This window comes from Microcebus murinus, chromosome 18, assembly GCF_040939455.1.
Source record: "Microcebus murinus isolate Inina chromosome 18, M.murinus_Inina_mat1.0, whole genome shotgun sequence".
Lineage (NCBI taxonomy): Eukaryota > Metazoa > Chordata > Mammalia > Primates > Cheirogaleidae > Microcebus > Microcebus murinus.
This window is the reverse complement of record NC_134121.1, coordinates 41,810,179-41,832,805: the sequence shown is the minus strand read 5'-3', so window position 1 is coordinate 41,832,805 and position 22,627 is coordinate 41,810,179. Positions and strand designations below refer to the sequence as shown.

The window sequence follows — 22,627 nt, the reverse complement described above, 5'->3', positions numbered from 1 at the left end:
ATCTGTCAGATGCAAAGTAGTATTAGCACTTGATTGTTTCTAGTTGGCTCCTGGAGGGCTCAGTGATTGTTTTATTCATGTAAGTTTCCCAGTCAGTATCAACTGGGTGGTCAACTCCAGGGGACACTATTCATGTAACATTTAACTAGAATAGTTGCCATTCACAGAATATGCAATGTGAATGGTGCTCGCCTGAGCACCATTCACAGAAAATGCAATGTGAATGGTGCCTCCTGGAATTGTGCCCTGCTTAGCAAGGTGCTAGCGCTAAGGGATAAGGAAATGTTTGCTGAGTAAGGAAATGAATGGAATCTGAAGTTATTTCTTGCTCATTCCACCACCCAGGATAAAAAGGAAAAGTTTACTAGGGGGTGAAGAAAGTAGGGGAAAAAGAAAGGTGATCATTAGCTATAAGGCTTCAATGAGACAGGGGCGGGGCACCAGTGGTAGTGCAGCGGAAGTGGGGAGAGGGGATATTAAAGCAAGTATCCTATTCCCAAGTGTCTTCCTTAATTTTCTTTGAAATATTACATCTTTCTTATCTCAGTGTAGAACCACACTGGTAACTTGACAGCCCTGAATTTGGCACCTAGCAAGCTCTTTTGTTGAATTGTGTTATTCTTTTTTTTTTTTTTTAATCGTACTTAGCACCTAACATGAACCAAATTCTGTGTTAATGCTGGAGATAAAGTAGTGAACATGACAACAGAGGTCTCACCCTGCGTGGGAAAAACAGATCATTGTCTATCACACACAGGATGTTAACAATCACCCTCAGAAGATGGTGTTTAAATTGAGACTAGAAGAATAAGCAGAAGAGAGTGATACAGACTGGACAAAGTTAGGAAGTGTAAGGGACATGGCCCTTTGAAGTGGGTCTGGAACAAAGGAGTGAGAGAGATCAGTGGGCAAGGGCCAGATCATGCAGGGCTTGTGGAGTTTGGATTGTATCCTAAGGGTAATTAAGAACCAATTGAAACATTACATCATAGTGCTTATAGATTTCTAAGAAAGAAAGTGACATGGTCAAATTTTAATTTTTGAAAGAGACAGGGAGGGAGCCCTGTTAAGAGACTACTGCGGCTGTCCTGGTGACAGACGATGATATGTTTAACCAGGGTGATGCCAAAAAAGATGGAGAGAAGTTGACAGTTCCAGGTGCATTTAGAAAGTGAAATCCGATAGGGCTGGTTACAGTAAAATAGCCCTGCCTCAAAAAAGAAAGACCCTGGAGAAGAAAAACAGAAACAAAGCACTTTATTTTGCTCTTTAACCAGTCGAGCGTCCCCCTTCCCTTAACCCAGTCGCCTCAATTTCGGGAGATGGCAGAAGGACGAGGGGCGGGGCAGGAACCCACAAAAATCCGGGAACTTTTATTCAAACTGAGTGGACGTCAGCGGAGAGTAGACTAAAGAACACAGGAACTTCCGGTTACTCCGGAAGTGGAAGTTTCACACTCTCCTAAGCTCCTCCCCCGGCGGCGAGCCAGGGTGAAGGGATGGCCGGCCGGGCGGCGCGGCTGGTGCTGCTAGCTGGGGCAGCCGCAATAGCGAGCGGCTCCCAGGGCGACCGTGAGCCGGTGTACCGCGACTGCGTACTCCAGTGCGAAGAGCGGAACTGCTCGGGGGGCGCTCTGAAGCACTTCCGCTCCCGCCAGCCAATCTACATGAGTCTAGCAGGTAAGCCCCTCCCATAGTAAGCACCGCCCCTTGGTCTTGGCCCCGCCCCTGTAGTCTGCAATCTCTGGACCTTAGTTTCCCATCACAGGTTCTCTTATGAGTGTGAGTGAGTGGAGCCCCCTGAGTGATGAGAGCTCATCAGCCTGGCTTACTTTCCCAGAAGCTTTCATTTGCTTTTTATTTATTCAGTCAAAAGGGTATTTACTAAATACATACTGGATACAGAGCCTTGGAATGACACAGAAATCACTCCAGGGTCTTGCCCTTTGGAGCTTACAGTCCCCACGGGACATTAGCCTTCTTAGGTACAGGAATAATTGAGCCCTAAAAGACTCTTAGCTTAAGCACTAGAAGCATTTGGGATGGTAAGGAATCTACTCTGGCTTTGAGGGGATGGAGGCAGGGATCATCTTGGAATGTTTTGAGTGGAGGAGGGCTTTGGACAGATACATTAAATTTGGACCTGTAATCATAATGAGCAAGGTAACAACATATTGAGCACTTGCCATGTAGCAGGTGTCATAAGTCTGTTAGTTTTTATCAGGACCCTTTGAGGTAGTTTCTCTAATCCTAGTTTTACAGAAACTCAGAGAGGTTAAGTGCCCTGCCCAAGGTCACACAGCCAGTTACCTGTTACCTGTTACCACAAGCTTGTCCTTTTTACCTCCATTTTGCATCCAGCAGGCTTGCTTTACTCAGTGAGAAGAGGGCATAAAAGTAGTGACAAATAAGGTCAATTTCGATCCTCAAAAGTCAGGCTGAAGAATTTGGGCTGCATTTTCAAAGGAGGAGGGTAAGATAGTAAGGGCTCCATCCTGGCGAATAAGAGTAAATCCTGTGTTCAGGAAGACAAACATCCCAGGTTTCCATAGGTGAGTCCATCAGATGTGAAGATCACCATCTTGGATAAAAGGAAAAGAAAAGAAACATTTCTGTTTGCTCACTATACACTCCTACCCCTAAAATACACCTACATAGACACATCCCTTCCATCCCTTATCCATTTAAATGAGAAGCTAGAATTTTGAGATTTTTTTCTGGTTCTTTCCCACGTGCAGACTTTCTTGGGCTGTATTTGAACTTGGGTCCCATTCCTGATCTCTTTGTACCTCTATGTACTGGGGAGTCCACCAGGCCATGTTTGTCTGTTTCAGGCTGGACCTGTCCGGACGACTGTAAGTATGAGTGCATGTGGGTCACCGTTGGCCTCTACCTCCAGGAAGGTCACAAAGTGCCTCAGTTCCATGGCAAGGTGAGTTGGAGGGTCAGGGTGAGTATATGGTGGTAGTGTGGTAGGAGTTAGATACCCCCCAGTTGGACCATACTGTCCAAACAATCTGAGGCATGGGGTGATGGGTACGTGTTTGTACCTGTTCTTCTCAAATTTGCTGGTTTTTATATAATTGGATGGGACCTGCCTCTGAATTTAGAGCTACAAGATCCAGGAGGTTTTGGAGTCTCCTCAGAAAGTGGTGCTGGGATTCTTAGGGTGGTTGAGATGCCCACCATGCTGCTGGGAGAACTTTCCTGACACATTGTGACATGTTTTCTGTTGCTTTTCCAATAGTGGTCTGGATTAATAGTAATACTTCTTTGATTGCCCAGTGAGGCACTGTTTGCTGGTACCTTTTGATCCAGTATTATTTCATTCTAGCCTGTTGAAGTTGGCAGGAATTATTCTCCCCATTTTTCTACAGAGTAAGCTGAGGCTCAGAGGACTATGGTCCGCAGTAGAGGAGGGATTGGGACCTGTGTCTTCTGGATGGCAGGTCTGTGCTGCTTCCACCAGGCCACAGTGAGCCACCTACACTGGCCATCTGGTTTTCCCAGAGATCAGGGCTTACGGTACTGTGTGCACTGGCCAGGCCAGGGGGCATGACCCTTACCTGGGCACTGGAGAAGCACTGAACCTGAGGCTTTAGCCAAAGTGCAGAGCTGAAGAGCCAGCTGGAAACCTGTTAATGCAACATGTCAAGAAAAGTGTGACTGGGCCAGCTGGGGGTTGCCTGCTCCTCAAGCCTCTTCCATCTGCTCCTTTTTCAGTGGCCCTTCTCCCGGTTCCTGTTCTTTCAAGAGCCGGCTTCTGCCGTGGCCTCTTTTCTCAACGGCCTGGCCAGCCTGGTGATGCTCTGCCGCTACCGTACCTCTGTGCCAGCCTCCTCCCCCATGTACCACACCTGTGTGGCCTTCGCCTGGGTAGGTAACCTGGCAGGATTCCTGTTGTATCCCCTTGTCTAGGAAGGAGGAACTCTTAGATCCCTATTAATACCCAACAGGGCTTCTACCCACCCAGCTTACCCTCTGTTTTCCAGGGCTAAATTTGCAGCTGTGGGGTGGTCACACCTGGAGAGAAAACAGGGAAGGTGCTGAATTAGGCCTTACCTTTATAGCAGAGTCCCAGGCCAGGTGGTTTAGGAAGGAGAGGGGAAAGAGACATTGTTCTTATCCCGAAGAGGAAGCCACTAAAAGACTCAGTAGGGAAGTTTACAAACACAGAAGGGAGATGGGTGGTAGAGAGGATGCTGGGACCGTGGGTCTTTCCAGGGACCCCTCTGCAGGACTGGGAGTGATCTCAGTTCTAGCCCAGACCTACTAGGCAGCGGCAGCCACAGGACTCTGTCTAGAGCTCAGCCTAGTCCCCAACAGAAGCTGAGGTATGGGTCCATCTGAGTACCCAGAGAAGGCTGTCAGCCTCAGTGTGGTTGGTCTGAGCAGTCAGTATCCAGGGCCTGGAATTGTGTGAGAGGCATGGACTAGGGTAAAGATATGAACTGTGACAGTCCTGGGGAGGGTGTGAGCGTCAGAGAATGCAGTGCATGTCTCTGGTCAGAACTATCCCTATAAACCTTTAGGGAAAAAATCCACACTCACTCACCTTCCTGCTGTCACAGCAACCATTCACTCACGTGCTGAAAACCTACTATGTGCCAGGCACTTTGCTGGGTGCTGGACACCCAGAAGTACATAAAAAAGGTCCCTAAATTTGAGGAGAATAGGGGGAGTCCTCTAAACCAGGGATGGGGAACCTGCAGCCTCAAGGCCACATGTGGCCCTCCAGATCCCCAAGTGCGGCCCCTCCACTGAATCCAAATTTTACAGAACAGATCCCTTTATTAAAAGAATTTGTTCTGTAAAATTTGGATTAAGTCAAAAGGCTGCACTCAAGGATCCAAGACTCAGAAAGTGCACAGGGAGGAGAGAGTGAGGGTCATTTGAGGACCTGAAAGACCAGGAGGCCTGCCACACAGGAAGCCAGGGAGGGGGTGTGAGATGGGTGGGCAGATGGGCTGCGCATGGGGCCAGCCCCCGGAGAGCCTCATGCTGTAGATCTTGACTCTCAAAGCATCGGAAAGCACCAAGGGATTTTAAATGAGGATTAGGAAGAGAAGTGGTTTCATGAATAGATTTGCCCTTTGGAAAACTCATTCTGGCTACTGTATAGAGAACAGATTGGAGGGGGCGGGAGGATGCAGTAGACCAGTTGGTAGTTTTAGCACAGAGCCCAGCAGCTAGACTAGAGAGGTGACACAGATCTTGGACATTAAAGAGAAGTATGTTTGAGATGTGTTTTATAGGTGACATGAAATTTTTAAAAAATTTATTTTATTTATTTAACTAATATGCACAGCTCTGACTGTATTCCAGGTACCATTCTAAGCATGTTATAAATATTAACCTTGTTTATCTTGTAACAAGTGTCAAGAGACAAAATCGCAACAAATTTAGTTACAGATCCAATTGGCTTTTATTTGCAGTTCATGAATCAGAGCAGTGTTCTCATTCTACAAATTAGAATGCGAGCTCCGGCCGGGCGATAGCGGAGCAGTGGGTTCTCTAGGGTGGGAAGAAGGAGGCAAACAATAGAGGGGGAAAAGGCTGATTGGTTAACATCAGGTTACTTTTTTGTAAGGGTTGAAGCAGAGAGTACTTCCTGTTTATGCTGACTTAGGTAGACTAAAATCTCTTGTTTTCAGGAAAAAGCGGTCTATTTAGGACTCTATCTGCTTCCTTAAAGTTTCAGTTTGATTATGTGGCATTGAGCATGAGTGACTCCATTTTAGTTTGCTCTGTTCTGTTGGGGCCTAGTGCAGGGGCTCAGTCCCATTCAGTGGGCCCCATGACATTTGTTTAACACAGCTTATGAGGTAGTAGTATTATCATCCCCAGTTTACAGAGGAGGAAACCACAGACTGAAAGGGTTAAGTTGCTTCCCCTGGGTCATGGAGCCAGGGTTGATTCCAGGTGTCTGGCTCCAGAGTCTCCACTTTCACCGTCTTGGCTGTGCTGACAGCCCTCGGCGGCGGGTCAGATGGGGAGAGAGGAATCAAGGATGACCCCTGTGTTTCTGCGTATGAGACAGCGATAGACGCTTTGAGTGTGGGTGAGATCACCTCAGGAGAGGGAGAACTTGGACAGTGAGAAGAGAAGGGGTCTACGATGGAGCCCTGAGAAACCCCCAAACTTAATGGCTGGAGATCAGAGGATGAGCCAGCAATGGAGACAGAAGGAGTGGCCAGAGGCATAGGTGGAAAACTAGGAGATCGTGTGCCTGGGGAAGCCCTGGGACAAACACAGGAAGGAGAGACTGGTCTGTGTCCTGAATTTTACTAGGTAGTCAGTTTAAATGAGAACTGAAGGATGCTGCTGGGTCTGGTGACCCAGAGGTCTCTAAGGACCTTAAGAAAACTGATAGCATAGCAAGGGGTATGCTGAGAAGTCCAGGCTGAGCCTTGGACCTGGGAGGTGGGCACCAGAAGGGGGTAAGTCACTGTTGAACCTCTGGGAAGTGTTGAATCTCGCTATACTTCCTATTCAACAACTGTTAATGATAATCGTTATGAATTATGCAACACTAGCCATGTGACAGGCTTGTCCTAAGCACTTTACATACATTTTCATGTTTAATCCTCCTAACACTCCTATGAGCTCTGAGTAAGGCTCAGAGGGAACAAAACTTGCCTGAAGTTAACAACTAACAAGTTAGCAAGGAGTGGAGATAGGGTTGGCATCTAGGTCTGTCTGACCCCAGGGCCTGAGTTCTTGTCCCTCTTCTGGGTTGCCTCCCTGCCCTGTGATGAATGTTCGTGGAGCATTTGCTGTGGGTAGAGATGGGGTTTAGCACTTGTAGAGGCTGAAGCCCCTGCCCCGGGGAGCTAAAGATAGTGGGAGGCACAGGTCTGGCAGGCAGAGCCCAGGGGGCTGGGCAGGGAGGCCTGGGGGGGGGGGGTGAGGCTGGGAGACCACATCCTCCAGCTAGGGACATCTGCCAGGGAAGCCCAAGGAGGAGGAGAGGTTTCATGGGGACTTGCAGGCCTGGCGGGGCTTAGACATGTACATATCAGGGGAGAGGAGACTGGATTCCAGCATTCCAGGCCTGAGGGACACGTGTGGGACCTGGCCATGTTCGGGACTGAGCCAGGCAACCGAGGGACAGTCAGTCTCGCCCCAGCGTGGCTGTGTCTAGGGGAGCGGAGGGACAAGAGATGGAGCAGAGAGGACCCTGGGGGCCAGGCTGAGGGCCAGGGGCTCTGATGTAGGCAGGGCCTGGCATCCGCACACACTGTCACAGGCATGGGTGAGACAGAGCCACCACTTCCTCTGTAGGTCTCTCGCAGAGAAGGGAATTTGGTCTTGGCCAAGAAAGCAGGAAGGGCAGAGAAGTTGAGGAGGTTGCACCTGTCCCCTTTTCCTTGGGGTTCTTCCAGGGACACTGCTTGTCTGGGCCCACTGCCTGTACCGCCCCCTTGCCCCGGCCCCATTAGATAGCATGGGACAGCCCCGCCTGAACTCTCTGAACAAAGCTCAGAGCCCCCTGGGGTAGACCACAGATCTGAGGGGACCCCAGAGGGTCCCAGCCTTTGTCTTTATGACATGTGCCAGAGGCCAGTGGTCCCTTCACAATGCTGGTCTTGATTTCCCTGTTTCATTTCAATGGTGTCTGGGACTCAGCTTCCTTCTTGGCAAGGGGTCACACCTCCCAGGGTATCCTGCAGTCCAGGGTGACCGTGGACCCTTAGGGAAAGAGCAAGAGACTTGGAGTGGGAGAGGGCAGATAGGTGGAGTCTGTGTCTTAGGGTACCCTATAGGATATAGGGTTCTGGGATATGGGAACCCCTCATGCCACTAGGCCCTTAAGGGACAGAGCCTCAGAGCCCACGGTCTTGTTGATGACCTAGTTTGGCTTTCCCAGTTGACCTTTAGTCCTGTGTGTGTGATTCTGCAGGAGGGAGGGATCTTGAGCTGTGTGGAGGGCGTAGCAGTGGACTTTGTCCTGGGCTGGGTCTTCTGGAGCAGTGGGGCTCCTGATTTCTGTTGGGGTGGGGTAGGAAGGCCCCTCACCTGCTCCAGGTTAGATCTTGGAGGAGGAGCATCTCCGTCTGCTCTCTGGGAAATGAGGAGCTTTGGTGCAAGAAGGCGGCCCCTGCCTTGTCATTTAGGTTTGGGTTTTGGCAGCCACCAGGCAGGGGTGGGGAGCCCGCCAAAGCTCTGCACACTGTGGCCCTTTGACTTCATGGTGCAGGGGGCCCCTGCTCTCTGCCAAAGCTAGGAGCCAAACCAATCCCCCACCCCTTCATCTAGCAAGGAAAGGTCCTCAAGTGTAGAGATAAGGGGGAGAGGTGGCAGGGAATTCCAGACTGTCTTCACAGGATGATTTATGGGTATAAGGACTGACTGTGCACTCCCTCTGTTGAGGAAACTACAAGAAGAGGTAGGTTAAGGCTGTAGCAGAATGGTGGTCAGACTTCAGGAAGGACTTCCCAACAGTCAGACAAGAACAGTGGAACAAGCAATAGCAGGAAATCAAGATATCTTTTTTGATGGTGGAAAAAGCCCTCCTTCCTGCTTCTCCACCACCTCTTTCCCCCTCTCAGGAGGGAGCAGGAGCAGGCTTGCCCTCCCTGAGGCAAGGGGTGAGACACTGTGGCCTGGTGAGGGGGGCAGGATGGCAGCAGGCGTCATATTTAACATTCTGCCTTCCCCATTTCTGAGACACCAAGCTATTTAAAGACCCACTTGTCCCTACCACCACGGTGTCAATGACAGCCTGGAGCACTGGGGCTTAGCGCTGGGGTCGAATTCCTGACAGATCTGGCTCACTTGGCATCCAACCAGTTTCACGGCTATGATATTTTTGTCTCAATTTTCTTATTTTCCAACAGACTGAAACAGCCTCTTGCTCTCTCTCCCTCTGCCCAGCCTCCATTTCCACCCCCACGGGCACCCTGGCCGCCCCCTCTCCTCAGTGTTCACACGCAGTGCTCGGTGCCCACTGGGCAGCCCCTCGCCCACCTGGCCAGTTAGCCCATCTGCGCCCCATTCCACTCGAGCTCGGCTGAGGAGCCTGAGAGCAGTCGGAGTCTGCATCTCGGACTTCCCCTTCCTTCCACATCCATCTGTCCCCCCTGCATCTTGATGACAAACTCTGAGTGCAGAGAACTGGTATCTCTTCGGTCCATACTAGTTGGGATAGTGGCTCGGGAGGAGGAGGGGCTCTTCCCATAGCTGCGGTGTCTACATTCAGGGATGGAGAGATCCTGGGGCTCCATGGTTTGACCTTGAATTTTGTGACCCTTGAAGAAAGGGAAGCTGGGGGTCAGGTGAAAGAAAGTGGTGAGAGTCAGTCTACGGGACAGAATGAAGGAAATTGACATTTATGGGGCATCTGCCGTGTTCCAGGCAGCAGTAACAGCAACCGTTTACCAAGTGACTCCTTAGTGCCAGGTGTTTTGCAGACATTGTTCTCACGACCCTCCCATGCGGTGGGTACTGTCATGAACCCTGTTTTGTAGATGAGGTAGCTGAAACTGACAGATGATAAGTGATGTGTTCAAGGTCACACAGCTATTTAGGAGCCGAAGCAGGACTTGAAGGCAGGGGCTGTTTCATGGAGTCTCCACCATGGCGTCCTCAAACTACGGCCCGCAGGCCACATGAGGGTGTTTTTGCCCATTTGTTTTTTACTTCAAAATAAGATATGTGCAGTGTGCATAAGAATTTGTTCATTGCTTTTTTTAAACTGTAGTCTGGCCCTCGAACGGTCTGAGGGACAGTGAACTGTTTAAAAAGTTCGAGGACCCCTGCTCTTGACATTCTGCCCTGAGCCTGGAGCTGTGGAGGTGGGCCTAGGCTGCTGGGGAGACCGCCCCTTCTCTGTCTAGATGTCCTTGGCCTGCAGGAGAATGGGAGGTAGACTTGGCCCCTTCAGTCTCAGGTCTTTGAAAAGCTGGGAGGGCTCTGTGCTGGTCAGCAAAGTGGAGTGAAATAATACCTAATGCTTTCCCTGTCCTGGGCACCATGCTGTACACTGTGTTTGCATTGCTCCTTCAATCCTTATCAACACTGTGATTATTCCCATTTTACACATGAGAAGACTGAGGCAGAGCAAGGCTAAATAATTTGTCCAAGGACACACGGGAAATGCAGAGCCAGGATTTGCACCCTGGCAGTCTGGCTCTAGGGCTTGCAGTCTTAATGACAGTACCTCCCAAATCTGAGGAGAGGGTGAGAAGAAGAGCACCCCCAAAATGGGACACTGCCCAGGGGAGAGGGGACTTTTCAGGGGTGCAGAGTCCAGGCTTCAGGTGGGTTTCTGTAAGTGGAAGGCACCCGGGGAGGTGGTTGGACAGGGCACTGAACAGCCCTCACATGGCCTGTGGCCCCTTGTGTATACATGAACACACACACCCTACTCTGGGTGTTCCAGCCACCACTTAGCTCAGTCCTCTTGTCACCTCCCCCTTCCTGCTGTGGGTGACAAGGAGGCCTGGCTGGCTGCCAGTCCCTGCTGCCTTCCCCTCCTTCCTCCCATACTGGCACCAGGGCCACTCTCCTCCCTAAGGATGTCCCTGTTCCTGGCTTGCCCAGGAGACCTGATCCATACAATCGCCTGGACCTTGTCTCCAGCCCACGCCTGCTCTTCTCCCTGTCCTGACCCCAAGCTCTGCAGACTTTGTGGGAGCAGTGTCAAAGAAGCTGCCAGCCGGGCATGGTAGCTCACGCCTGTAATCCTAGCACTTTGGGAGGCCGAGGCGGGCGGATTGCTCAAGGTCAGGAGTTCGAAACCAGCCTGAGCGAGACCCCGTCTCTACCAAAAATAGAAATAAATTAATTGACCAACTAAAAATATATATATAAAAAAAAATTAGCCGGGCATGGTGGCGCATGCCTGTAGTCCCAGCTACTCGGGAGGCTGAGGCAGTAGGATCGCTGAGCCCTGGAGATTGAGGTTGCTGTGAGCCAGGCTGACGCCACGGCACTCACTCTAGCCTGGGCAACAAAGTGAGACTCTGTCTAAAAAAAAAAAAAAAAAAAAAAAGAAGCTGCCAGGCTCAGTCACATCTTCCAGCCTCCAGACCAGGCCTCCATGATTATCTCTGTGGAAGGGGCCTTGAGCCAGGTGGGAGGGACAAAGTGGCCATCCTCAAAGAAAGAAGCAACCTGACCTAGACCAAGTCACCTGATGCCAGGGCTGGGAAGGAACTAAAATTTCACTTAGGCTGCTGATTTGTCCCAGGGGCAGCTTGGGCTGAAAAGGGCAGGGCCTTTGCCCAGGTCAAGGGATGCACAAGCAGTAAGCCCAGCCCAGGGCCCAGGCCTGGCAGGCCGCACCTTGCTGCCTTGAGCCCTCCCAAGCTGGCATCGTGAGAATGCCAGACTGGCTTTGCGACAGAGCCCTTCCCAGCCTCCACCTCTTCCCATTCTCTCCTAAGCTCCCCTGTCTTGCACTAGGGAACTCATCCTACCAGGGACCCTGCTGCTACAGTGCCCTACAGAGAGTGGCTTCTTGCCCTGCTTCCTCTGTCCCCTGCCTGGCCTGCTTTCCTGTCATGCTAGGTCTGTGCGAGCAGCTCTTGGCCTTTTTCCCATATCTGCAGGCCCGTCCCATCCTAGCCATCCCTCCCCACCTGCAGGCCTGTCCAGGCCTGGCCCCGCTGTTCCTTCCTTTGGTTGTCACAGGTTTCCCGGTCCTTCCTCCTGCCCATTTCAGTAATTTGGGCCTCTGCCGCACATAGCAGTCCCTGAAAAAACTGCCAGCCCTTGCCCACCAGGGCCCTTCCAGCCCTATCCCTCATCTCCTCCCAGGGCTGGGGAGCAGCCACTGGTCTGGCGGGTTGGGCCGGCCCAGCCAGGAGGAAGCTAGGCTCCCTTGGCCACCCTCCTGCTCAGAAACTGGGCCCCAGTGGGACCGGCCTCATCTCCCTCCCATCCTCCCTCCCTCAGATCACACCCCAAGCTGGCTTGAGCCCCTCCACCCCACCCACCTCATTCCCGCCCCCAGAGGCTGAGGTCACTGGCTCCCCTGGGCCCGGGTGGGGCTGTCATCACCTGCTGGTTGGGGGAGGAGGCAAGGCCCCTGGGGGCTGTTGTCTTAGCGATTGAGGATTGAGTAACCGAGGAACTTGGCTCTGTCAGAACTGGCTCCCAGGCCAGGCCGGAACCTGGGAACCTGTAGAGGCTGCAGCCCCCTGTGGCCTTGGGGACCTGGGCTGGCCGGAAGTCCACCATGGGGAACCAGGCTAGGAAGGGGCGGAGGGACACGGATTTGTTCAGAGGCCCCCAGAGGCCAGGGGAAAGCACATTTCTCACCCCAGAGAGCCCCTTCCAGAAGGCAAGGTGGATGTGACCCTCTGAGGGTCTCCCCGACCCCAGGGTAACGCGCTCACCAACCCGTCCCTCCTCAGGTGTCCCTCAACGCTTGGTTCTGGTCCACCGTCTTCCACACCAGGGACACCAACCTCACAGAGGTGAGTGCCCCTCCAGCGCCCCCTCCTGCGTGGGACTCTCTTAGAGGAGCCCAGGAGGGGTGGGCAGAGCGGGGCTCTGGGCTGTAGCTGACTCCTCTGAGGGGCATGTACTCTGAGCGAGGCGTTTCAGGCCTATTTGTGCACTTGGGCTGCATTTGAACCTTGTGAGATAGGTATGATTGTTGCCTCTTTCTGACCGAGGAGGTGGCCGAGCCTTGGAGAGGCGAAACAACTTGCTCAGGGTCACCCAGGTAGTAAAGGGGCTCAATCCGGATTGAGTCCACAGCTGGCGAGCTCTGGACTGGGCTCTGCATTCCGCGGTGGCCACCCTCCACCGCTGCCTCTGAAGCCTTGCTGCTTGGCACATTTTTAAAAAATTGTAAAATGGACCAGGCGAGGTGGCTCACACTTTTAATCCTAGCACTCTGGGAGGCTGAGGCAGGAGGATCGCTTAAGGTCAGGAGTTCGAAACCAGCCTGAGCAAGAGCGAGACCCTGTCTCTACTAAAAATAGAAACAAATTAATTGGCCAACTAAAAATATATAGAAAAAATTAGCCGGGCATGGTGGCACATGCCTGAAGTCCCAGCTACTCAGGAAGCTGAGGCAGGAGGATTGCTTGAGCCCAGGAGTTTGAGGTTGCTATGAGCTAGGCTGGTGCCACGGCACTCTAGCCTGGGCAACAAAGTGAGACTCTGACTCAAAAATAAATATATAAAAGTAAAATGTGAGCTCAAGGGTCAGCCTGTTCAATTCAGGAGTGAAACAGCAATAGGCAGAAGGAGCAAGAGACACGGTCCCAGCTGATGACAAGCCCGGGACCCCCATCCCCTCCCTGCCCCCATCCCTGTGTGTCCTCTCTGGGCCCTGCTCTCTGTGGAGCCTTGTCCATCCCTGCTCCCCTCACACTGGCTCCCACGGCTCTCCCTGTCCTCAGAAAATGGACTACTTCTGTGCCTCCACCGTCATCCTGCACTCAGTGTATCTGTGCTGTGTCAGGTGAGCTTGCCTTGGTGGCTGCAGGGCCAAAATCAGGCCCTAGGGACAGAAAAGGGCTACCCAGCCCTCTCCTGGGGGTGCTGCCCTGAGAGCCTGGTCTCCCAACACCCCCTTGGGCTGTCCTGGATGGGGACTCTGGCGGCACTGGGGGACCCTGGCTCCCTACTAGGAGTTGTAACACTTGGCCCCTGGCCTCTGGGAGGCGGGAGGCCTGTCCAGCTAGCCTGTTTTGGTGGGGGAAGGGCTTCGTGGCTTCAGAGAGCACATACTGATGTTGAGGGGAGGAGATGCTTCAGGGGATGCTGCTCTGGGGATGGGCCGCCCACCCTCTGAGCAGCTCTGGACGGTGATGGTGGGGCAGGACCGTGGGGCTACAGCGCCCGGCTGTGGCCAGTGCCTTCCGGGCCCTCCTGCTGCTAATGCTGACCGCGCACATCTCCTACCTGAGCCTCATCCGCTTCGACTATGGCTACAACCTGGCAGCCAACGTGGCTATTGGTGAGCAGGGCTGAGGCCTCAGGGGCCTTGGGCTATCTGCAAAGCTGCTGGCTTGGGGTGTGGGTGGGAGGGTTGGTTCCATTCCTGGAGGAGGTTCTAGAGAGACCCTTAGGGTGGAGGAAGGGGAAAGAATTTGAGGTGGGAGAGGAGAGGCTGGGAGAGCCTGAGGATGATCCTGGGGTCAGAGAGCATGGGGCTGGGGGTAGCCTTGGGGAGGGAGAAGGAGTCCAGGGAATGAGCTTTTCCTGCCCCCACTGGCACCCAGGCCTGGTGAACATGGTGTGGTGGCTGGCCTGGTGCCTGCGGAACCAGCGACGGCTGCCTCACGTGCGCAAGTGCGTGGCAGTGGTCTTGCTGCTACAGGGGCTGTCCCTGCTTGAGCTGCTCGACTTCCCACCTCTCTTCTGGGTCCTGGACGCCCATGCCATCTGGCACATCAGCACCATCCCTGTCCACGTCCTCTTCTTCAGGTTGGTGCTACTCCCTGCCTGGCGCCTACTTGCTTTGTGCCCTTCCTTGCCTGCTCCTGCGCCCATCCGCCCCCTCCCAGCTTGCTGCACTCCCCCCACCCCGCCCCCGAGGGAGCTCTCAGAGCTGCCTGCCTCAGTGGGCTCCTCCCTCGGCCCACAGCTTTCTGGAAGATGACAGCCTGTACCTGCTGAAGGAATCGGAGGCCAAGTTCAAGCTGGACTGAGGACCCTGGGAGCAGGATCCTGCCCCCTCCCTGATGGCTCCCCTTTTCCCCTCAACCCTCGCGATGATTTCTTTTCTCCTTTTAGCCTCTTGAACTTGGACATGAGGGATGTGGGCCCAGAATCATGTGGCTAGCCCACCCCCTTGCTAGCCCTCAAAGGTCTTTAGAGCCTGTTCTGGGGATGGCCTCCCAGGATCTGGGGCTGGAGAACGGGTAGCCCCTCTGGTTTCTGGAGCTGAACTGGACAGAACTGAGTGTGTCCTTAGCTCTCCTCAGAGAAGAGCTGCCTGTTTCCTCCCCAGCAGGTTCCTCCCGGATCCCCTGCTGCCTGGCTGGGTCCCAGAGCCCTAGGTACACCTGGGACGCCAGGCACTACCTGCCTTTGGGGAAACAGTGGGGTCCCCTTCGGTTACCCCCTGCCCTCCCCCAGGGCACCACTAGGTGGCACTGGATGCTTCCTCTTTGGTTAGCCGAGTTTCAAGGCCAGTCTCTTTCTCCCCATGGGACTGGGGAGGGGTTTCACCCTGATAGTTTCACCCAGCCAGACTCCCAGGAGGCCTCATCACATTCCCCTTTAGGGCCAGGACACCTGCGAGCTCAGGACAAGAATCCTGTGCTGCTGTCCTGGTTGGGAGTCTGCACATGAGTATGTCCAGGAGTGTGGGCCAGACCAGTTGCGTATCTGGGTGGGCTGTGAGCATGGACTTGGGTGTGTGTGAGGCTGGGCTGGGGTGTGCCGTGTGGAGCGTGGGGTGTGTGCCTGGCGGGGAGGGGGCAGGTTCAAAGTGTGTGTGTTCAGGGGTGGGTGGGTTAGCGTGGGTTAGGGGAATGTGCACGTGAGCATGAGGTGCGTCAGATGCGTGGGGATGCAGGTGAGTGCGCCACACAGTCGGAGGAGGCTGGGGCAAGATGGGAAAATCATGTCACCATCAATAGTTGATTATTGGGCACCGACTCTGCCTGAGGCCCCAGCCAGGCAGACAGGCATGATATCCCCATGTTCTGGCGGGGGTGGGGGGCAGGTGTCCAGGCTGCCTGTGTATGGATGTGCTCCTGTCCCATGCCCCTTTGCCACCTCCCTCCAAACCTCACAGGGCCCCCACACAGCTTAAGAGCATCCTCCAGAACCAGCCCCTTAGGGACAGAGGAAGGGAAATGGGGATCCCTGGGGCTTTCTCCAGCCTGTCTCCTTGCCTTGGTATAGTTGGGCTCCCCCTCCACCCCCCTTTCCCTACTGGCAGCCCCTTTGCCACAGCCTGGACTTCTGGGAGGGACTGGGCGATCTGAGGGAGGAGGGGAGAAAGCTTATGGCTGGGTCTGGTTTCTGCTTTCCCAAGAGGGGCTAACTGTCCCAGGGGGCCCCAGGGCAGGCAGGAGCCACACTATGCCTGCATCCCAGTACAGGTGACCCCCTGCCGGTTACCAGCAGCCTTGGCACAGTCCTGCCACACAAGAGTAGAATGTGGAGCTCCAGAACGTTCCATCCCAAAAGCAGTCTCTGATTGGAGCAGGGAGACTGGATTTGGCTTTGTTCCTGCCCCCCCATCCCTCCTTGAGGGAGGGGAGCTTGCTAGGACTCCAACCTCAGGGACTTGGGTGGCCTATGTTAGGTTCTTTTGATACTGAAAATGATTTTAAAGTAGGAGGGTAGCAAGGGACATGCTTAATAAATCAATTCTCAGCCTCACCTACCCTTGCTCAGCTCATTCCTGTGAATAGTTGGGGGAGGAGGAGGCGCTGGAGGGAAGGAGAGGACCCAGAGCTGCCTGGAGGCAGTAGACAAAAGTGGAGTCTCCACCCCAGCCTCTGGGGGTGGGGGTTGGACCAGGTGCAGAGCTGGACAGAGCTCAAGTCCAGCTTGGGGGGGAGGCAGCTGGTGCCACTTCTTCCCTCTCACTGCCCTGGCCTTTGTGCTTAGATTGCAATACCCCCTACCTCCCCACCACCTGCAAATTCCACTTCAGTCTCCTAAGTTCCCCTACTGTCCCCCTTTCTGGTCTGAGCCGGGCTGCACCATTATTTGTTACTTAACTTCTCTGAGCTTCACCTGGAAACAGGACACCAGGACCTACTGCCCAATGCAGGACTGAATGATGCAATAACTGTCTATCACAAGTGCCTGGTGCACTGTGCAAGCTGAATGAGCTCCCCTGGCCTTGGCCTACCTTAGTTTGGGAAGAATGAGTGGTTACGGAAAGCTACCCTCAAGAAGCTTCTGGAAAAAAAAGGAAAGCCTAGGGTTGATGCCTCCCATACCCTACACTCAGAAGAGATCTCTGGGCCCTTGTTGCTTCCCAGGAGAGCCACAGACAAAACTGACACTCAGCAGCAGGGATTTACTTCTTTATTAGATGCCACCTCAGAGAATAGGGAATCTGAGTGGCTGGGGACAGGGCACTGGCACATTGGGCCCTCACACCCCCACCCCCACCTTCTTCTGGGCCCAGGCAAAGAAGATGCCCTTGACATCATCTACACCTGTCTGAAGGCGGGGAGGCATAGTGTAGGTGCGAAGGTCCCGGACCTCGTAGCCACTATGCACCAGGGCCTCCCTCACCTCCTCCTTACACACCGGCACCACTGCCAGCCTGGCCTCTCCAGCCAGGTACCACGACTCCTCCACGGCCCCAATGAGGAGGAGGTGCCCCCCTGGTCTCAGCAGTGTGGTGATGTTGTCCAGGGCACGCTGGAAGCTGGCAAGGTCTGGGCTCACAGCCTCCAAGCAGAAGGTAGAGACCAGGGCATCGGCAGGCAGGGGCGCCTGGCTCCCAGCGCCCAGGGGCTGGGGCTGGTGCACATCGACTGGCAGGACCCGCTTCACCCGGGCTCGCAGCTGGCGCTCCTTCTCCTGCCAGGACTCACTGTGCAGGGGCACGAGGTGGGGCTTAGGACTGCCCCATACTCAGTCCTCTGTGCCCCCACCAGCCACTCTACGGGAAAGCCCCTGCCCAGCCCTCACCCTCTCGCCCTTACCCCTTGCCCTCAATGAGGCAGACGTGCTGGCTGTACGTGCTCCAGTTGAAGGCCCCCGGCTCCTCCCGCAGCCAGAGCCCCAGCTCCTGGCGATTGACCTCCAGGAAATCTGTCATGGTGATGTCCTCAAAGTGGGCACAGGCGCTGAGCAGCTGGTATATGGTGGGCCCTGAACCGATGTCAATGAGTGTGCATCCAGACACCTCGCCTGAATGGGGCAGAGGAAGAGGGTGCCGGTGCCAGGCCTGCCTCAGTCACCCCTTCCTTGCCTGCTCCTCCCTCCCACTCTCTGGTTCCTTCTCCCCGTAAGTGTGGCTCTGTCTGGAAAAAGGAGAGTTAGACAACCTGGCCGAGTCCTGGCTCCAACACCGATTCACCTACCTTGGGAAAGGAACTTAACCTCTCCAAGACTCAGGTGCCATCTCTAGGAAACTGCCTGCCAGTGAGGGTTAGTGCGGAAATCTCCACAGCGCCCGCTGTTTCTCCCCTCCCCAATCTCTGCCTCCATTTCCTTCTCTGCGGCATCCCCCACCTTGGCTCTCAGTTCTGAGCATTCTCCCCTCCCCACGCTCTCCCCTCTGCCCTCTCCCAAGGGATGCTGCTCTTCTCTCTCTATTTGCTGCTTCTTGATCCCCACCTGCGTCTCTCGCTCTCTCACTCTCTTTTTCTGTCTCTCTCTGCGCCCTGTAGTTCCCTGTGACTTCTTGTCCCCAGTGCCTCCGTTTCCCCGCGCTCACCGGTGGCGAAGGTCTGCGCCAAGCAGCCCAGCTTCCAAGGTCCGACGCCGTCGGGGCTGCTGAGGTCCCCGCGAGGGGGCGCGTAGTTGTTGCGGAGGTAGGCGCGCGGCTCGAAGCGCTGGTAGGCCGAGGCCACCGCCGCCCGGCCCGGGTCCGAGTCAGGGGCCGCGCCCGAGGCGTGGCTCGCGTCTGCCCCGCTCATGCTGCTACCGCGACCCGCGCTGTCCGCCGCTCGCCCCGCGGCCCCTTTATCTACCGCCAGACCCCTGGCCCGGCCCCTCGGCGGCGGGCCGCCGCGGAGTGATGAGCGCCCGGGGCCACGCGCGCCACGTCTCCCCCACCCCATCCATCTCCTTTAGTGTCCGAACAGCAGACACACCGGAGGTGAGGGGGCGGCCGCGGGGACGTCAGCTCCCGCCCACACCGCTCCCGCTTGCTCCCGCAGCCACCCCTCTGCGCCTCACCTGCCCGTCCCAGTCCCGCCTCGCGCCCCTCGCCCGAGCTCCTCTCCCGCCCCCGCCGCCCGGCTCCTCCCGTCCGTCTTCTCGCCAGCTCCCCGCAGCCAATCACCCCCTGGCCCAGCGCCCCGTCCCTTCTCTTCCCCATGGTTTGAATTAGCCTCTTCCCCAGGCCCCGTCTCCCAGCGCCCCCAGACCTCCGCCAGGCCAGGCTCCCCTTCCTCCCGGAGTCCTTTCCAACACCCACCCTTTCCTTAGTAATGCCACCCCAGCTCCCCTTCTCCGCCCCTCCGCCAATCCTCTCCTGTCCTTTCCTATCCCACCCTCAGCCTCCAGCGCCCCCTCCCTCCACTCCAGAAAGGACAGTCCGTTCTGGCCTCCGCTGCGGTCGCTCCGGGGCCCCAGAGCCAGGCTCGGGCCCCGCCCGTCCGATGGCCGCAGCGATAGGGGAGGCGCGAGGGGCTAATGCACTTAGCTGGCGGAACAGCCCGGCCTCCCCCGCGGGCCCCGCGGCTCCACGCCGCTTATCTCAGGGCTGCCCAAGACAGAAGGTTCGGGATGTTCCCGCCAAGTCCGCAGCGCAGCCCCAGGTGCGGGCGGAGGGCTCCGGGCGCATTCTCCCGGGGCCCCCAGGGCCACCAGGGGGCGCAGTCCGGGCCCTCGGGCGTCCGCAGATTTGGGGTCCGGCGGGTCTGAGGTCTCTGACCCCTCTCCCCTCGCAGGTCACACTCCAGTCCTCCTGTGCGGGAGCGAGCCAGGCCACACCTGTAGGTTCTGCTGGGCGCTCCAGGTACCTGGCTGTCAAGATGGCAGGGTCTTCTTTCCTATCCCCACAAATGGGAAACCGATTCTGCCCACAGCATCTCCATGGTCTTCCTGAAGTGAGACCCCTCTGGCGTATCGGGTGCCCCTCTGTCCTCGGTAGGCTACCAGCCCCTGCCCAGATCCGTTCTTGGTCCCCTTGACCCTCCTTGTCCCAAGGGGAAAGCCTCCTTGGGTGAGGCAGCCAGGTTGGGACATGAGTCACCACAACAGCTGCAGGGGTCACAGACAGGAACCTGACCTCCTACCCACCCCCAGCCCACCCTGGACTCCCAGGCAGGGAGGGTGGAGACCCTGACACCAGCCAAGGATTGATTCTGTCTGGATTCAGAACTGAGAGGAAGGTTAGCCTTAGGGTCACTGACCCCATCCACACCCTGAGGCACAGCCAAGGACAGTCCTGGTGCCAGCCCCTTCCATATTCTCCAGGAGACATCATTGAAACAAATCCTGATGCCAGCTGGCCTGCTGGGCACTGTCCCATGCCAAGGATGCTGGACATGGAAGCCAGGGCTGGGCAGCAGAGTCAGGGGACAAGAGGGGACCGGATAGACAGCCACCCTGTTTACAGCTCTGTGCCTGCCCCCCTCCCAGGCAGGGAGTGTACCCACCACTTCTGCCATATTTAGCTCAGATGCAGGGCCTGTTCCCAGAAGTGGGCATGCGGGGGGGGGGGGCACCAATGGGCTGTCCGCAAGCACGAGGCAAGAGACAAGACTCTGCAACACGACTGAGCATTTATTGCAGCGCTAACAGCGTGCTGGGGGCCCCACTATGCCTGCCCCTGCCCTCATCACGTCCCCCTCCCTCCGGTCTTCTCCAAGCCTCCTGCCTAGAGCATTCCAGATCCCCTCACACTTTTCCTAGTCCTTCTCTGAAGCTGAACTCCTCCCAGGCACCTCTCGCCCTCAGCAGCATCTTTTGTCCTTTCTCCTTGGGCTGGGGTACTAGGTTTCGCTGGTCCCCAGCTCTCCACCCTCAGTACCCACCGTCTTTGCCCCCCTCCCTTTGGGAACTCCGTGGGCTCAGGCTTCCTGGCCTCTGGCTCCCTCCTCCTCTAGCCCCCAATTCTGGGCAAACTACGAAGCACCCATGGCCAGCAGCTCCCCTCCGTAGTCCTAGCCAGGAAGGGCCCAGCCCAGGGCGAGCACAGTGGAGCCCGAGTCACAGTCCCTTTCAGCCTCTCTGTGCTTCTTGGGACATGGAGCGGGACAGGGAGCGGCGGAGGGCACCGGGCTTGCTGACAGGCATCACGGGGGGCAGCTGCTTGGTGATCTCAGCCACCTCCTGGCGATCCACACACTGGCCACCCAGGGCTGTCTCCAGTGCCAGCAGATCCTGCAGTGGGACGGGGGTGCCCTCGCGCTCCTCCTTGGTGGCACCCATCTTGGCGGGCGTGAAGATGGGCAGCGGCAGCACCCGCTGGTAGGGCAGCTGGTATTCCTGCAGCCCGCGGCCGAGGATGCCCATCCGCATCACAAGCCAGGGGGAGCGCTGCACCAGCGCCTGGCACTGCCCCTGCTGGTGGTAGGTCTCACGGCGCCAGGCATCCTCCTCATGCAGCGAGCAACTGTGAAGGGGAGGGGAGGGGACCCTGAGCTCTGGGAGCGGTTGCTTTCCAGTCACAGGCTGGGCAGGGGGCTCCGCTTGCTTCGCTCTCCCCAGCAGGCATTCTTCCTGTCCCCACCCCCAGAAACTTCTCCAGGGCTTTGTGCTCCAGCCCCATGTGGCTGCTTTGGGGGAGCAGAGGTGTGACTCCCGCTGACCCACACTCACCCCTCTTCAGGCCGCGTGGACAGCGTCAGGTCCTTCCACTCAGCCCAGAAGGCTTCTCGGCGCTCGCAGTCCTCCTCAGACACCTGGCAGCTCAGCTCTGAAGTGGCCATGATCACTCCTCACACCCTCTCTGCTCTGCTCCTCCCAGGCCCTTTAAATAACCCCCTCCTCCCCCTTCTCCAGGGGCTATTTTCAGCCCCTCTGGCGTCAGATGCTATAAGCAGAGCCAAGACTCACTGATGGGGGCACTCGGGCCCAGGGCAGGGGCTGGGGTACCTGGACCCTGGCTGCCCTGGGGCCGGAGGTCTGGGGTTGGGGTCCTCAGAGCAACACCTTCAGGTGCCCTAGGCTCCTCAGACACCACCTCAGACCAGCCACGTGCCCAGCCTCGTGCCCCCTTGGCACTCGCCCTCTGCCCCACCCACATCCCTTTGCCCAGGGAGGACAGCGGCTTGTCAGTAAACAGGGCAGGCACTGGTGCCCCCCTGCGCTCCATGCCAGGCTGCCAGGTCCTGCCCCTGCCACTCTCTCCTCTGCCTGGGCTCAAGGGCACATCCTCAGATGGTGCCCCTGACCAGGAGAAACACTACAGCCATGTCCTCTGGCCCTGCACCGAAGGCCTAGTCCCTGACCACCGCTGCCACAGCAGCAGCAGGGGTGGTGGACATCAGTGCCCCACCTGGGACCCTGGGCATGAACCCTTCCCAGGTGTCTTCCTGCCCCGTGGCCAGTGGGCAGAGAAGTGGTCTCCTAAGGCGGGCCAGTGGGGTGGAGGGAGCCCCCAGATCTGCCTCAACACCTCACCTGGGGTGAAATGGTACTCCGGGGCCCCGACGAATGCCAGTCAAAAACCTGGCTCCAGCCCCAAGTTGGCCAGAAATAGGCTATGTCACCATGGGTCAGACTCTGCCCCTCCTGGGGCCCCACTTTCTGGCCACAGTAAAATGGCCAGGAGAGCTCTGAGCCCGGCTCCACGTGCACCCTGGGAGGCTGGCTCTCAGTCACGGGGAGCAGGGGTGAAAGACGGTTGTAGGGACAGCTCGGCAGCCAAAGCTAGCAACTCAAGGTGCAAGAGGCTGGCACACAGGTGGGGGCTATGTGGGGGGATGAGGAATGAGGGCATCGCTGAGTAGACAAAGCAAAGGCACCAGAAGAGGAGCTGGGCTGAGGATCTCGTGGGGACAGCAGAGTACCCAGCAACTGGTAAGGCCCGTGGGCACCCACCTGGGTGCAGAACTGCATACTAT

The 22,627-nt window shown here is 56.2% G+C and overlaps 3 protein-coding genes and 1 pseudogene across 3 annotated transcripts in view; 2 read left to right on the top strand and 2 right to left on the bottom strand.

The window, feature by feature from the left end:
• Positions 1-696: 696 nt before the first annotated feature.
• PGAP3 (post-GPI attachment to proteins phospholipase 3) lies at positions 697-16,301 on the top strand. Its single transcript, XM_012765903.2, has 8 exons — positions 697-1,679; positions 2,834-2,931; positions 3,723-3,875; positions 12,362-12,424; positions 13,361-13,422; positions 13,784-13,920; positions 14,186-14,390; positions 14,551-16,301. Exons 1-8 carry the CDS (start codon positions 1,499-1,501, stop codon positions 14,612-14,614), a joined length of 963 nt encoding a protein of 320 aa, XP_012621357.1. The 5' UTR covers positions 697-1,498; the 3' UTR covers positions 14,615-16,301.
• LOC142861956 (uncharacterized) lies at positions 14,716-16,301 on the top strand (annotated as a pseudogene).
• A 534-nt stretch (positions 16,302-16,835) lies between these two features.
• Positions 16,836-18,549, bottom strand: PNMT (phenylethanolamine N-methyltransferase). Its single transcript, XM_012765902.3, has 3 exons — positions 18,325-18,549; positions 17,588-17,795; positions 16,836-17,475 (listed from the first exon to the last, which is right to left on the bottom strand). The coding sequence occupies exons 1-3, from the start codon at positions 18,524-18,526 to the stop codon at positions 17,028-17,030; spliced, it is 858 nt and encodes a 285-aa protein (XP_012621356.2). The 5' UTR covers positions 18,527-18,549; the 3' UTR covers positions 16,836-17,027.
• Positions 18,550-20,322: 1,773 nt separating this feature from the next.
• The window catches only part of TCAP (titin-cap), a 60,738-nt gene continuing 58,433 nt past the window's right edge, over positions 20,323-22,627 (bottom strand). Inside the window, exons 2-3 of the mRNA XM_012765905.3 lie at positions 21,381-21,508; positions 20,323-21,174 (exon numbers count right to left, since the gene is read on the bottom strand). Of these exons, the coding sequence (XP_012621359.1) occupies positions 20,781-21,174; positions 21,381-21,490 (504 nt within the window). The 5' untranslated portion in view covers positions 21,491-21,508 and the 3' untranslated portion in view covers positions 20,323-20,780. The remainder of the gene's footprint in view (positions 21,175-21,380; positions 21,509-22,627) is intronic.

What these genes read in the sequence shown, in the direction of transcription:
- PGAP3 (XM_012765903.2), top strand. Translation starts at nt 1,499, where the DNA reads ATGGCCGGCCGGGCGGCGCGGCTGGTGCTGCTAGCTGGGGCAGCCGCA. An exon ending in CCTGTGTGGCCTTCGCCTGG is followed by an intron (nt 3,876 to 12,361) that starts GTAGGTAACCTG and finishes GTCCCTCCTCAG; the next exon opens with GTGTCCCTCAACGCTTGGTT. An exon ending in GTGTATCTGTGCTGTGTCAG is followed by an intron (nt 13,423 to 13,783) that starts GTGAGCTTGCCT and finishes ATGGTGGGGCAG; the next exon opens with GACCGTGGGGCTACAGCGCC.
- PNMT (XM_012765902.3), bottom strand. Translation starts at nt 18,526, where the DNA reads ATGAGCGGGGCAGACGCGAGCCACGCCTCGGGCGCGGCCCCTGACTCG. An exon ending in GGCGCAGACCTTCGCCACCG is followed by an intron (nt 17,796 to 18,324) that starts GTGAGCGCGGGG and finishes TGCCCCATTCAG; the next exon opens with GCGAGGTGTCTGGATGCACA. An exon ending in TGCCTCATTGAGGGCAAGGG is followed by an intron (nt 17,476 to 17,587) that starts GTAAGGGCGAGA and finishes GCCCCTGCACAG; the next exon opens with TGAGTCCTGGCAGGAGAAGG.